We start from the raw sequence: 16,233 nt of genomic DNA, 5'->3' as shown, positions 1-16,233 counted from the left end.
TCGTAGATTAGTTGACCACAGGTGTGTGGGTTTATCTCTGGGCTTTCTATCCTGTTCCACTGATCTATATTTCTGTTTTTGTGCCAGTACCATGTTGTCTTGATTACTGTAGCTTTGTAGTATAGTCTGAAGTCAGGGAGTCTGATTCCTCCAGCTCCGTTTTTTTCCCTCAAAACTGCTTTGGCTATTCAGGGTCTTTTGTGTCTCCATACAAATTTTAAGATTTTTTGTTCTAGTTCCGTAAAAAATGCCATTGGTAATTTGATAGGGATCGCATTGAATCTGTAGATTGCTTTGGGTAGTATAGTCATTTTCACAATATTGATTCTTCCAGTCCAAGAACATGGTATATCTCTCCATCTGTTGGTATCATCTTTAATTTCTTTCATCAGTGTCTTATAGTTTTCTGCATACAGGTCTTTTGTCTCCCTAGGTAGGTTTATTCCTAGGTATTTTATTCTTTTTGTTGCAGTGGTAAATGGGAGAGTTTCCTTAATTTCTCTTTCAGATTTGTCATCATTAGTGTATAGGAATGCAAGAGATTTCTGTGCATTAATTTTGTATCCTGCAACTTTACCAAATTCATTGATTAGCTCTAGTAGTTTTCTGGTGGCAGTTTTAGGATTCTCTATGTATAGTATCATGTCATCTGCAAACAGTGACAGTTTTACTTCTTCTTTTCCAATTTGTATTCCTTTTATTTCTTTTTCTTCTCTGATTGCTGTGGCCAGGACTTCCAAAACTATGTTGAATAATAGTGGTGAGAGTGGACATCCTTGTCTTGTGCCTGATCTTAGAGGAAATGCTTTCCATTTTTCACCATTGAGAATGATGTTTGCTGTGGGTTTGTTGTATATGGCCTTTATTATGTTGAGGTAGGTTCCCTCTATGCCCACTTTCTGGAGAGTTTTTATCATAAACGGGTGTTGAATTTTGTCAAAAGCTTTTTCTGCATCTCAATAGATGATCATATGGTTTTTATTCTTGAATTTGTTAATATGGTGTATCACATTGATTGATTTGTGCATATTGAAGAATCCTTGCATCCCTGGCATAAATCCCACTTGATCATGGTGTATGATCCTTTTAATGTGTTGTTGGGTTCTGTTTGCTAGTATTTTGTTGAGGATTTTTGCATCTATATTCATCAGTGATACTGGTCTGTAATTTTCTTTTTTTGTAGTATCTTTGTCTGGTTTTGGTGTCAGGGTGATGGTGGCCTCATAGAATGAGTTTGGGAGTGTTCCTTCCTCTACAGTTTTTTGGAAGAGTTTGAGAAGGATGGGTGTTAGCTCTTCTCTAAATGTTTGATAGAATTCACCTGTGAAGCCATCTGGTCCTGGGCTTCTGTTTGTTGGAAGATTTTTAATCACAGTTTCAATTTCAGTGCTTGTGATTGGTCTGTTCATATTTTCTATTTCTTCCTGGTTCAGTCTTGGAAGGTTATATCTTTCTAAGAATTTGTCCATTTCTTCCAGGTTGTCCATTTTATTGGCATAGAGTTGCTTGTAGTAGTCTCTTAGGATGCTTGGTATTTCTGCGGTGTCTGTTGTAACTTCTTTTTCATTTCTAATATTATTGATTTGAGTCCTCTCCCTCTTTTTCTTGATGAGTCTGGCTAATGGTTTATCACTTTTGTTTATCTTCTCAAAGAACCAGCTTTTAGTTTTATTGATCTTTGCTATTGTTTTCTTTGTTTCTATTTCATTTATTTCTGCTCTGATCTTTATGATTTCTTTCCTTCTGCTAACTTTGGGTTTTGTTTGTTCTTCTTTCTCTAGTTCCTTTAGGTGTAAGGTTACATTGTTTATTTGAGATTTTTCTTGTTTCTTGAGGTAGACTTGAATAGCTATAAACTTCCCTCTTAGAACTGCTTTTGCTGCATCCCATAGGTTTTGGATCGTTGTGTTTTCATTGTCATTTGTCTCTAGGTATTTTTTTGATCTCCTCTGTGATTTCTTCAGTGATCTCTTGGTTATTTAGTAACGTATTGTTTAACCTCCATGTGTTTGTGTTTTTTATGTTTTTTTCCCTGTAATTGATTTCTAATCTCATAGCATTATGGTCAGAAAAGATGCTTGATATGATTTCAATTATCTTAAATTTACTGAGGCTTGATTTGTGACCCAAGATGTGATCTCTCCTGGAGAATGTTCTGTGCACACTTGAGAAGAAAGTGTAATCTGCTGTTTTTGGATGGAATGTCCTATAAATATCAATTAAATCTATCTGGTCTATTGTGTCATTTAAAGCTTCTGTTTCCTTATTTATTTTCATTTTGGATGATCTGTCCATTGGTGTAAGTGAGGTGTTAAAGTCCCCCCCTATTATTATGTTACTGTCGATTTCCTCTTTTATAGCTGTTAGCAGTTGCCTTATGTATTGAGGTGCTCCTATGTTGGGTGCATATATATTTATAATTGTTATATCTTCTTCTTGGATTGATCCCTTGATCATTACGTAGTGTCCTTCCTTGTCTATTGTAACATTCTTTATTTTAAAATCTATTTTATCTGATATGAGTATTGCTACTCCAGCTTTCTTTTGATTTCCATTTGCATGGAATATCTTTTTCCATCCCCCACTTTGAATGTGTTCCTAGTTCTGAAGTGGGTCTTTTGTAGACAGCATATATATGGGTCTTATTTTTGTATCCATTCAGCAAGCCTGTGTCTTTTGGTTGGAGCATTTAATCCATTCACGTTTCAGGTAATTATCGATATGTATGTTCCTATTACCATTTTCTTAATTGTTTTGGGTTTGTTTTGTAGGTCCTTTTCTTCTCTTGTGTTTCCCACTTAGGGAAGTTCCTTTAGCATTTGTTGTAGAGCTGGTTTGGTGGTGCTGAATTCTCTTAGCTTTCGCTTGTCTGTAAAGCTTTTGATTTCTCCATCAAATCTGAATGAGATCCTTGCCAGGTACAGTAATCTTGGTTGTAGGTTCTTCCCTTTCATCATTTTAAGTATATCATGCCACTCCCTTCTGACTTGTAGAGTTTCTGCTGAGAAATCAGCTGTTAACCTTGTGGGAGTTCCCTTGTATGTTATTTGTCGTTTTTCCCTTGCTGCTTTCAATAAATTTTTTTGTCTTTAATTTTTGCCAATTTGATTACTATGTGTCTTGATGTGTTTCTCCTTGGGTTTATCCTGTATGGGACTCTCTGAGCTTCCTGGACTTGGGTGGCTATTTCCTTTCCCATGGTAGGGAAGTTTTCAGCTGTAATCTCTTCAGATATTTTCTCGGGTCCTTTCTCTCTCTCTTCTCCTTCTGGGACCCCTATGATGCGAATGTTGTTGCATTTAATGTTGTCCCAGAGGTCTCTTAGGCTGTTTTCATTTCTTTTCATGCTTTTTTCTTTATTCTGTTCTGCAGCAGTGAATTCCAGCATTCTGTCTTCCAGGTCACTTATCTGTTCTTCTGCCTCAGTTATTCTGCTGTTGATTCCTTCTAGTGTATTTTTCATTTCAGTTATTGTATTGTTCATCTCTGTTTGTTTGTTCTTTAATTCTTCTAGGTCTTTGTTAAACATTTCTTACATCTTCTCAATCTTTGCCTCCATTCTTTTTCTGAGGTCCTGGATCATCTTCACTATCATTATTCTGAATTCTTTTCCTGGAAGGTTGAGGTCCTGGATCATCTTTTTGATCCTGGTCTGAGGTCCTGGATCATCTTCAGTATCATTATTTCTGAGGTCCTGGATCATCTTCACTATCATTATTCTGAATTCTTTTTCTGGAAGGTTGCCTATCTCCACTTCATTTAGTTGTTTTTCTGGGGTTTTATCTTGTTCCTTCATTTGGTGCATAGCCCTCTGCCTTTTCATCTTGTCTGTCTTTCTGTGAATATGGTTTTTGTTCCACAGGCTGCAGGATTGTAGTTCTTCTTGCTTCCGCTGTCTGCCCTCTGGTGGATGAGGCTATCTGAGAGGAAATCATTCTTAACTTTCAATGGTTTCTGTTTCAACCTCTTCTCGTGATTATTTTCATATTACCAAATAATAACTTTAAGCCACAGTTTCTTTCTTTATCAGTTTTAGACATTTACTTATGGCCAGTTCCATAGGGAATTAGATCATTTGTAACATTACAACCTTCCTCCTCTTTTCTCTCTTCCTCTGAAGCATTTTTGTTTTTTGTGGGTTTTTTGGTTCCTCCATTGCATACCTTTGTAACTTTAAGTATGCCATTGTTTCTTGTTCTGTCAACACCAATAAGCATCTGTTAACTCCTTTCTTTGTAGAGTTATTGAAGAGTACCCTTATTCTGTCTTTCACCTCTGTTTCTTCCTTCTCCTGTCCTCTCTGCTTTTACTTTTATGTAGTAAAGCTTGATATTATTTAGTCTTTTATTTATTTCCCATCTTCTTGACTTCTGAGTTTAATTGGTTAGTGGGTGGGAGATAAATACATGTAGTCCATCTGTTAGCTTGAATCCACTGGTTTTCATTTTAGTATCTTAGTGTTTAAGTCAGTTCTCATGATGTAAGCATATTAAAGATTTGTTATTTTAATCAAGAGTAAATAAGTTTATTTCTACAAAGATTCTTACTAGTTTTTGAAATCCTCTACGATGTTTTACTTTGCAGGTACGGAAAACTTTTTTCACCTTAGCATTTTGTGACTTCTGTCGAAAGCTGCTTTTCCAGGGGTTCCGCTGTCAAACATGTGGTTATAAATTTCACCAGCGTTGTAGTACAGAGGTTCCACTGATGTGTGTTAATTATGACCAACTTGAGTAAGTAATCAAAAAATTTTTCTTTTCTGTCTTCCACTTTACATTTAACTTTTCTTATTGTGAAACTAGTATGTCTTGGAGTCTGTGGAAGTTTTCTGTACAGAAGAGTTGTTACAGGGAACTTTTTGAAGTGTGGCTAGAGAGTAATATGTAGTATAGCCAGTACTTCTCTCTCAAATTATAATTCTGGTTTGCTGTACATTTCATTTATGTTTTATATTCTCTTTTAATTAATAAAGATCCCTTGCCCATAGAAATCACTTTTAGATGGTTTTTGGGTGTTTCAATTAAATTAACCATTATATTTTTGGACCGCAGGTTGGGGAATCTGGTTCTGTCAGCTATTTTGTAAATTAAGTGCTCTCTCTCTCAAAGTTAGTGTGCCTGTCTGTCTGTCTCTCTCTCCCTCCCTCCCCGCCCCTTCTCTTCCTCCCTCTCTTCCCCCTAGTCCCTCTCTTCCCCCTACTCCCTCTCTCAATAGATTGAGTCTATTTTAATCTTTTTTTGTGTTGTTACTGCTGCTAGTAAAGTCTTATTACTTTTTTTGATTACTTGAGTAGAGGGAATTCAACTCTGTACTTTAAAGTATATCATAATGATATAACCTAATTTTTAGCAGTAGATACATTTTCTTCTAATTCCTTAACCATAAAGCATGAGTTTTCCACTCTACTATGTAGAAATTTGCTGTATAGAGCAATTAGTTTTAGATTCTGAGCTTGCCTTTGAAAGTACAATATAATTTTTTACAATAAGCCTTTAGACAAAAATACAACTAATTGAATTTAACAATCCTTCCTGAAAATGGAATTTGATCTCAGACATTTTTGTTAATTCTTTAAGGTATTCTGGTATATGAAGCTTCTGGGTTTTGCACAAGTTAGGTTTGTTTTTGTTTTGTTTTTGTTTTTGCCTCACAGTTTGCTGTTTGTCTCCAAGTTCTTTGAACACCACCCAATACCACAGGAGGAGGCCTCCTTAGCAGAGACTACCCTTACGTCTGGATCATCCCCTTCTGCACCCCCCTCCGATTCTATTGGGTATGATTTGATTCCTGCTGTTCAGTGACATGCTATTTGAGCTGATTTCTTTGGAACTTTTGGTTAATTATAAACCTTTCCAACATTTGGATTGTTAAATTAAGGATTTTTTTTTTTTCAGGTAACTTTATCACACCAGTCAGCTAATTTACATACATTTGGTACAGATACACAGGGTTAAAGCTGACATAGACTGTTTTAGGACCATCCTTGAAAAAAATCAAGCAACAGATAATTTAGAGTCCCTGCCTTGTGCTCATTGCTTTATTTTTAATATCAGATATAGAAGTATATGATTTCCATTTAGAAAAGTAACATTAACATATGAGATAGTGGCCAATGATTTAAAAATAATATATAATTATAATCTATAATTTATGATATATTATTTTAAACTGTGTGATAAATATTATCATGTTTACAGGAGAAGAGAGAATAGTGAGAGAGGGTAGTCAACATTTAATCAAGAAAGTGGGATTTGAACTAGACCGTAAAGAATTCTAGAATCTGAATGAGCATAGGAAATAAAAGCATGGTGATGGTGGGGGCACGGGGGCAAGGGGAGAAGGGAGGTACAAGCAGCATATCTTCATCTTCTAGTATACCCATTTTCTTTAGATTTGCTAATAAAATTTATTAGATTTAATCCAGGTTCTTGTTTTTCTTACTTAAAGACCAATGTCCTTTGCATACATATTTCTGACTTATTGTGTACTACATGTTGCTGTCATAGTTTTAATTCAGTAAGTTTCAAGAATGACTTGCTGTCACTACACCAGATCAGTTGTGTTAATTAGACTACCCTATTCAGTTGTAGTAAATTCAGGCTTTTTCCACTTTTAAGTTCTAACTTAAAGTATGTTACTGCTTTGAGACTTTAAATCACCTCTAAGTAGTGTTTAAAAAGTCAGTGTACTTTCCAAAACTTTTTAAAAGCTAATATTGTCACTTTTACGTTATTTTTACCTGCTCCCAAAATCCCTTGCCATCGGCTTTTATTGGCTGTCTAAAGCAGAAATAAAGACAGCTTTGTCACAAACTAAAAATTTCTCAATTATCAGAATAAAAAGGACCAGTAGAACATGCTAATTTTCTTAAAGGCTAGTTCCGTCAGCCTTACCTATAATTCTCATTGGGCTTATAGCAGTTTTTTAAAGTACATAATATTTTATTATTTTTATTTCCCTTCTAAGTGGATTCATTTAGATAAAGTCAAAATTTCTTTCCCCACCCTTAAAAGTGTGCTTCAAAGAAGCACAGATTCTTGGTTCAGATTCTATTAACATATTTTATTTAGAAGCTTTTTGTCACTATTTGGCTTCTTTGGCTCTTTCAACCTTTATCTAGTCCTTTTCTACTGTATTTTCTTCTCATTCCTCTCTAAACCCTCTCCCGTCTTAAAAATGTCTTTTTATTCCCTCAACATTGTCTTTCTGGCTGTCTTATTAACCACTAGATAATGCTGGTTAGTTACAGAGTTCGCATAAGATGGGGTGCAACGATAACCAGTCTCTGAAGAGAGGCTGTTAGCACTGAGTCATTCATTGGTCCTGATGGAGCTCACTAAGGCAGTCACACCTCGTCAATCAAGTGACACTCATTTCTTAGCTCCCTAGGATATTCCTTCTGAGGGGCACAGACTTCTCACAGGTGTTTACAATCTATTCTCAAAACTTTAATGTGCTCTGTGAGTGCCAGGTTCATTTTGGGAGCAGTGAGATATCATAGACTTTGTTATTTATCCACAGTACCAAAATAGGTCACTCTGTCACCTATTTTGATGGTTTCATCAAAAAGCAGTTTTTACAAATATTTACTTTAATGCTTAATATATTATTTTCCTATGTGTCTTGTATCGATTATTGGGCATGGTAAACATTTCAAAATATGAGCGATTGACACTCTGAGAATCATCTTTTGAATTTGGAAATGATCTTTTGCTATTATTGTTCAGGATTTTAATTCAACTCTTGTATAAAGCAATAGGTATATCTTTTAGGTCCTGAAAAACACATGTATGTTTTTAAAAGATTTATAATTTCCTAATATTGATACTTCCCATAAAAATTTCATTTTAGTAACTTCAACTATCAAGAAATGGCAAAGGTAGAAAAATTGGCAGACATTATTCAGTCAGTGCCTACCTAGAGCATTTTTGTATAACTTTAAAGGACAAGAGTTTCTTCAGCTGATTAACAACAGGTAATTTTTAGCCATTTGTAGATTTCTCTGGAGTTTTCTGGATAAGAATCAGTGTTCTTATCATTGATACTCCCTGGAGCCTCTGCTTGAGCAAAGCAGCTTTGTCAGTGTTAGTTGCAAGCACATATTAGTTTTTTAAACTAACACTTTTAAAAGCCATTACTGCTGGATTTTTAATGCTTTATTTTAAAGATTTTATTTGAGAATATGAAAACAAGAAAATCTTTATATCATCCATTTTTCTATGTTATTATCTCTATAAAGTTGCTCTGAATCTTATCTTCCAATCACTTGATTTTTCCAGGCCCCCAATTCTCACCAGTCCGTCTCCTTCAAAATCCATTCCAATTCCACAGCCTTTCCGACCAGATGAAGATCATCGAAATCAGTTTGGACAACGAGACCGGTCTTCATCAGCTCCAAATGTGCATATAAACACCATAGAACCTGTCAATATTGATGTAAGTATCCAGCTGTGCTCGAACTTAGAAAATTCAAATGTGTTTCTTTATTTTTTCTGCTACATTTATAATATAGATCAGAAATAAGTGCCATCTTTCATTTATCACATTTATTATAAGTGATAGACTTTTCATGAATTACAAATCAGAAAAGCCTTTTCATCTTCTCTGATGGCATAAAATATTTAGCTGGCACCAAATTATAGAGTTATTCTCATTTTTTTCCTTATGACACCATCTCTGTAAAAGTCTTATCTTCATTTATTTAACAGATAATCCACTTGACCATTTTGGGGTAAAGAAAAAAATAAGAATACACTTGCATATTTCCTATTGAGATCAATTTGAAATCTTTACCTAAATTTCGAAAAGTTTAACTTTGAGTTAAATAACCCTTAAGGACTAATCATTACTTTATGTACTTCTCATGCAAAGCTACCTTTTACCTTCTTTACTTTCTTGAGTATACCATTGGATTCCATCTCTACACAAGTCAATTATTTTAGTCTCCTTCTGGGGCTGGTCACTCTTGAATTATTTTACTTTCCCGGTTTATCTTATACACTATAAGTTAATTATGTACATTAGTGTCACTTCTTCGATTTGACCTTAACTCCTGGACAGCAGAAACCATTCCTAATATAGTTCCCTAACATAGGAACTATTAGGTGTTAGTTGGCACCTAACATAAGAAGTCATCAAAAAGTATTTGTATTAGTAAAAGGGTTAGAAGACAAAGCAGAGGTCTGTTTCCCATAATATAGACCAGGGATCAACAAACTCTAAAAGGGCCACATAGTAAATATTTTAGGCTTGTGCGTCATATGATCTCTAATGACAGCTGTTGAACTCTGCCAGTGTAGTGTGAAAACAGCCATAGATAATACATTTTTAAACAAATAGGTGAGGCTTTATTCCAGTATAACTTTAGTAAAGCAGGTGGCCAGCCCATTGTATTTTGCCAGTCCCTGATATAGACAAAAGAGAAGGAAGAGATGAGAAAAAAGATGAGATACGCAGGATCAACCTAAAAGGACTGGTTCATTCAACTATCAATACATCATCTCAGTAACTGAGTTACTGAAGAGAATAAAGAGCCCTTGCTGTCTGAGCTGTGGTGGGGTTGGGATCACTTCTCCCAGAATTTGTACTTTAGAATAAAAAATGTGGGTTATCCTCAGTCTCTGTCTGTAATAAGCAACAAAACAAAAAAGCCACCAAATTTTTTGCCTTGGAAAGTAATTATATTTATAAAGGAATTTGAAACTGTTTCCCCATGTAAGCAGGATACTGAAGTTACTGAGGGGTCATGTGTATGGTAGAGGACAAGAGTTGTTCTCATTATACCGGCATTCCTTATGTGAGTCCTCATAAGGTTGAGTAAAGAAGCAAAAATTATCCTAACAGGAAAATAATCACTAATTAACAGACTCCCTTATTATTAGTCTCCACTCACATATCCCTCCCCATTTAATACCAGCTTGCATTCCGGCCCTTTTCCATCACTATCCAACATTTCAGTGAAAACATAAAGCAGATTGATTGTGAATCTGACAACAAAAAAAAAGATTTTAAGGATTTTATGAAGACAGTGAAAAAGTCACTTGGTAGAACTACTCAAATCTTATAAAGTCATTGAGAAATAAGGGTACAGCAGAATTAAATTAGTCCAGTTAACAGTAAAAGAGAGAAAGTCTATAAGGATGACAAGACAATAGGCTTTTCAAGCGAAAATGATTTAAATATCATAGGATTGATGGAGGCCTTTGAGGGATTGATGAAGTCCTTTAAAATTTTTATAAAAATGATTGTGATGTAAAAGATGAATATGAAATTAAGAATTTCAATTTGTGCTGTCATAAGTTTGATATTATTACCAATGAAAACTTGATTTTTTCTGTATTAATTCTAAGGATTAGCATACTGTTGAAATTATAACTTAAAGTTTTGTTGAATGTAAAAGAAAATAAACTTTTTATAAATCTTAATTTCATTTTTCAAGATACATTCCCAAGTCAGACTTTCTTCCTATTTTTTACTATGAAATTTTTTCTCTATTTTTATTGGATTCATTTAAAGTAGCCTTTTCTTAATATCAATTTTTCTCAACTAATAAGGTCTTCTTCTATCTGGCTAGACCTGAATACAAAGGAAGAAAAAATAGAGAGGGAAATATGGAAATAAGGAGATTGTGTGAAATAAGAAATCACATCTTATTTCTAGGTTAGATCTATTGTCAGTATGTTCAAAGTTGTTACCTTTGTATTTACTTTCAAAACTGACGTTCTTTTAGACTATTTCTCTTTATGTCTTAGTGTTATTAAGTTTCTCCTATTCTCTTAGGCTTGAACATTAGGAGTGTCATCTTTATATCTTGCTTTTTCATCTTCCCCTATAAGCAAATAGTCATAAGGTATCACCTTTCCTTTTGATATACGTCTCAAATTTGTTATTACTACCACCATTTGGGCCCATATTTCTTCACTTGAACTACTTATTACATTAACCTCCTAAATAGATTTCCTGCCATTGATTTCTCTCTGCCCATTTCCATTTTTTATTGCTATTATCAGAATAATTTTTATAAGACCTCTATCATCATCTGTTCCTTTGTTCCAAAACTTTCATTTACTTCCCATTGAAAAATATAAACCTTTTAGCATTTCATTCAGTTTCAGTCATTTCATTCAATTTCAGTCATTATTTGTCATTTATTATTCCAGTAAACCAGATTTAATATTTACCCTGGGATAGGCACTGTGTCAGAATAAGGAATTAAGATGAATTAGCACAGTCTTTGCCCTCAAGGAGGTCACAGTCTAATGGAAATGGATGAATCAACCATATAAATAAATAAACACAAAATATACAGTGATAGTTTATAGAAGGGGATGATAAACCCTACCTGGTTAAATCTAGTAATGTTTAGCAGAGAAGGGACAACATTTAAGCCAGACTGTAGAAGATGAATAGGAAGGAGTCGGAGTTTATTCAGTGCACTAGGTGGGGGTTTTAAGAAGGAAGGGCATTTGTTACGGAAATGGTATGTGCAGAAATATAGAAGTACCTTTATGTGGGTTGTAATGAATAGTTGGTATTGTAGGAGTTTAGGGTTCAGGAGAAGGGTGGGGAATGGTAGAGGATGAAACTAAGTAGGTAGAGTCCACACTGAAAGACATTATGTTATCACTCTGAGGTCACTATAGTAGTTGGTAATAGGGGGTCCGATAAATTGAGTGGGAAAGAAAGTGATCAGCTCTTTACTTTAGAAAGTTCTTTTGAATTAGTGAGAGATTTGATAGGCACGATTGTTAGGATGGATACTGTAAATGGCTACTGTTAATGCTTACTATGTGCTAGGTACTGTACTAAGTACTTTACATAAATTTTCTTATTCTGTCCTCACAAACACTTGTGAGTTAAGTAGTAGTATTATCCTTATTTTACTGTTAAGAAAATTAGATGTAGAGATATCAAGAAACTTACCCCAGATCACACAGGTGATAAATGATTGAAATGGGGTAAAACCTGGTCTTTCTTTCTTATCTCAATCACTGTTCTATATAGTAGTAGAGGAGAGAAGTGAAAGAGATGAGAGGTAACAAAAGATAATGCCTAGGGACTTCCCTGGTGGCTCAGTGGTTAAGAATCCGCCTGCCAATGCAGGGGACATGGGTTCGATCCCTGGTCTGGGAAGATCCCTCATGCCGCGGAGCAGCTAAGCCTGTGCTCTAGAGCCCACAAGCCACAACTACTGAGCCCGCGTGCCACAACTACTGAAGCCCACGCGCCTAGAGCCCGTGCTCTGCAACAAGAGAAGCCACCGCAGTGAGAAGCCCGTGCACTGCAACAAAGAGTAGCCCCCTCTCACCGCAACTAGAGAAAGCCTGCGCACAGCAAAGAAGACCCAACACAGCCAAAAATAAATAAATAAGAAATGGTAATTAAAAAAAAAAAAGATAATGCCTAGAGTTGTCTGGCTTAGGTGAATAGATAGTATTTATTCTATCCATTAAGATAGGAAATGCCAAAGGAAGAAGAACAGGGTTTGTAGAAATGAAAATGTTAACTTTTATTTTGGGCATCTTGACTTTAAGATGTCTGTGGGACTTTCCTTGTTTAGAAGTCCAGTAGCAGTTGAAATAAGGACCTTGAGTAGAGATACAGATTTAGAAATAGACTATTTTTGTCAGTTAAAGTCATGGATGTAAGTGATATTACTCAAAGACTATGTGTAAACTGATAAGAGGGTAGACATGCAACCCCAGTAAACATTAACATTTGAGATACAGGCAGAGACTGTCATTCTCTGTCTCCATTTTAGGCTTCTCTTCCTAACTTTAGCTTCAAATAAGTAAGAGAAAGTAGTGTTGCAGAAGCCAAAGGGAGAAAAGGGGACTTCAAGAATGCTTAAGTAGTTGATGGCAGTTGCCATTGAGACTCAAATGAGATAAGGACTGGAAATGGCTATTGAATTGGGCAATTACATTGTCATTTTTACTTCATTGAGAGCTGTTTTAGAGGACTATTGGAGGATAGCAAAACCAGTTAAAGATGTGGGATTAAGTGCCAATTTTGAGAAGCTTGGCTATAAAGGAATGATGAAAGGGCCATAGATTGAAGCAGAGACTTGAGCATATTTGTAACTTCAGGGGAAGAAGCAAGTGAAGAGAGAGGTTAAAAAATAACAAGAAAGAATAACTGAGGTAGTAAAATTCCTTGAACTTGGAAGTGATGTTCCTCAGAGGCTATGAGGAATTAAAGATGAACATAGCTAGCTCCGCAGCTCTTTACAGGCAGTATGACCATGGGCAGATGACTTAACCTTGAGGCCTATAGTGTCTACCCCTTGTAGTGATTTGAAAATGCTTATTGTTCTTGGCACAAAATAAGAATTCAAAAATTATAGCTAATATAATTATACAAATGTTTGTAGATATAGAGGCAGAACAGAATGTTCTTTGATAGTTTCTGTTTTCTCTGTCATGCTAAAAAAGGGAAGAGATATAAGTAAGAAAGGAACCCCATAGGAGATTGGCAAAAAGTTTGAAATAGCCAGTATTGGAATACTAGAAGATCCTATTTAACCTAGGTCACATAGATAAAGATTGTCAAGGAGCTTTAAGAACATATTTGAGATTGGAAAATATAAGTTTATGGTGGTTATTAGCAGTAGGTTGTCTAGAAGACTTTTTTTTTTTTTTTGCTGCGCCTGTCAGCTTGCAGGATCTTAGTTCCCCGACCAGGGATTGAACCCGGGCCACGGCAGTGGAAGTGCGGAGTCCTAACCACTGGACCACCAGGGAAGTCCCCCTCTGCTTTTCTTTTCTGCATTCCTGTCTACCCCTCAAACCCCAACACTTAGATCATCTTCTTCAAATGCTTCACCAGTGGCCAAGTTCTATAGTTATTTATTTATCCTTTGAACTTACGTAGCATGAAGAATCTTTTCACCCATACTATTTATTTGGCAATTAACTAAGCAACTTTGGCACCTTTTTTATTGTTTTCTTAAGCTCTTATTCTTATATCACATAATTTCTGTGTGTGTATATCTTTCTTACACTTAGATTATAAGCTCTCAAGAACACAAAGTTAGTGAGACCACCATGATTTTTTATATTTATTGATAGTCACACAACCCCTAACATTTAGCATCTTATTTGGAGATATGAGTATTTGTTGATTATTCTGTAGAAAATGTTAAAGGCTTTATATAATACACTGAACATGACAGAAATACCATCTGTAAAGAATGTGCTCTTTGTTTTAGCCTATAAACGAAAAGCTGCCTATTTGCAAAGAGACTTTGAGCTTATTTAGAGACCTCATATTTAAGTTATACTGGGTAGATTAAGTTCTGTCTGTCAGGGTCCAAATTGCATTGCATTGCCAGTAGGCTCTTCACCCACTGCCCTGCCCCACCACGTTGTCTGTTGTAAAAAGCTGTATTTTAATAATAAAGACAAATTTTTTTTCCCCTTCTAGTGTGTCCTTACACATTTATATTTTTATAATTGTGTCAGTGTACATTTAATTTTGTATTCTTTTTTATTGTAAACATGTTTCATGAGTCAAGCTTCATAATTGTTTTAGTAGCTACATAATACTTACTAAATTGATGCACTATAATTTAGTTAACCAATATGTCAATATGCCTAAAATAGGGAAATAAATTCTGGTTTTTTAGTATAATGGATAATGTTGCACTAAACATCTTTGTGCATATCATTTTTTCTTCTGAATTATTTCCTTAGGAAAAATTCCCAGAAGTGGAATTACAGGATCAAAGGGTATGAACATTTTATGGCTCTTAATATGTGCCAGTAGAATTTTTTTTAAGAATTAATGCAGCCATTGGTTTTGAATGGCCTGAAATGGATTTCAACATTTCGTCAGGACTAATAATCCCTTCAATCTAGGGTTAGGTTGGCGAGTGCTTCAAATTTTTTATTTTATCATGTTCACTAGCTAATTCCATATTCTTTCTGTTTCGTGAAGTAATTTATAAGGCAGGTATTATTTTGAATTAACCTTTCTGTGAATGCTTAGTGGAAAATAAAATGTTATTACTTTCTTACCATATGCTTTGATTAAATATACATTACTATTTATTTGTAGGACTTGATTAGAGACCAAGGGTTTCGTAGTGATGGAGGTAAGTAGTGATTTCAATTAAAAAAAAAAATCAGGGAAAAATGCAATTGCTTTGCTGCTTGTCTCCTTTATATTTGCTTCTTTCATGAAACACAGACACAGAGAAAAATGTGCAGAGAAAAACCAAAAATTGTTTGCTTTTCTTTAGTATTTATCATTTATCTCTAATAAAATTTTAACTAATTCATAGCCGGAGAAAAAGGACATAAAAGGGAGTCTTAAATGTACTGTCTACAGTTTTTTAGATGTTGTCAAGGAGAGATCCTTAATTATTTTACCCACTTTATTCCTAACCACCTCCACTAATACTTAAAGATTGAGCTTACAACCAGTTAAAACTTGACTCCCTACATCATTCTTGGGGAGAATCCCTGGGGTTGCCTGCTACAACTTGTCAGTTTGTTAGACATTGTCAGCCACTTCCCTTCAGCTTTCTAGAAGGCTTTGGAATATATACTTTATAGCATGGACCCCTAATAGAAAAGCCTAGTTCCCCTTTTACTAGTCCAGTAAATAAAATAAGCAAATGAGAAACTGAATTGAGATTTCTTACAGAATTTTCATCAGATGTTCACTCTAGCACACAGTGAAAATTGGGAGCATAGCAAAACATTACTTTAGAAAATACTTTTTAAGTAAGATTTTACCCCCATAAGATTTTTCTAAGAGATGGTGTTTGAAACTATCTTGACGTTTTCTTCCAGGTGGTCCTTTATGCTTACCTCTTCAGCTGTCTTCTATTTAATAAGGAAGCCCTACAATACCTGCATATCTTGTTTAGAGTTGGTCTCTTCACTGTGACCTACTTTATATTCAAAATATCTAAGCCCAGACTCAAAGATACTTTATGTTGAATAAACATTGAGTAAACCATCTTTTGTTGTAATATTTATATATACCTGTGGACCTACCAAAATAATAAGCCTGCGTTATGTACTCTGGACTTAGTATTTACTATAGCACATAGTTATAAAAGTTTTTTTTTTTTTTCCTGTTTGTTATTCCATGAACCCACCAATTAATGTTGCTTCCAGTTTGACTTTCATATGTCTTAATAGCTGTGGCTTTTGATAATTTTGCCCAATACATCCAGCATTTAAATGTTGCCATCATGTTAGCATCACAGAGTTAACTTAGTCA

The 16,233-nt window shown here is 34.9% G+C and overlaps 1 protein-coding gene across 4 annotated transcripts in view; it reads left to right on the top strand.

Moving 5' to 3' along the window:
• Window positions 1-16,233, top strand: part of BRAF (B-Raf proto-oncogene, serine/threonine kinase) — a 161,882-nt gene that overhangs the window by 98,285 nt on the left and 47,364 nt on the right. For all 4 annotated transcript variants that reach the window (XM_061198827.1, XM_061198825.1, XM_061198824.1 and 1 more), the window contains exons 6-9: window positions 4,585-4,733; window positions 5,654-5,773; window positions 8,280-8,436; window positions 15,058-15,094. In XM_061198827.1, coding sequence (XP_061054810.1) covers window positions 4,585-4,733; window positions 5,654-5,773; window positions 8,280-8,436; window positions 15,058-15,094 — 463 coding nt within the window. The remainder of the gene's footprint in view (window positions 1-4,584; window positions 4,734-5,653; window positions 5,774-8,279; window positions 8,437-15,057; window positions 15,095-16,233) is intronic.

This window comes from Eubalaena glacialis, chromosome 8, assembly GCF_028564815.1.
Source record: "Eubalaena glacialis isolate mEubGla1 chromosome 8, mEubGla1.1.hap2.+ XY, whole genome shotgun sequence".
Classification (NCBI taxonomy): Eukaryota; Metazoa; Chordata; class Mammalia; order Artiodactyla; family Balaenidae; genus Eubalaena; species Eubalaena glacialis.
The sequence above is the reverse complement of the archived record's forward strand: the minus strand, read 5'-3'. Positions and strand labels throughout refer to the sequence as shown.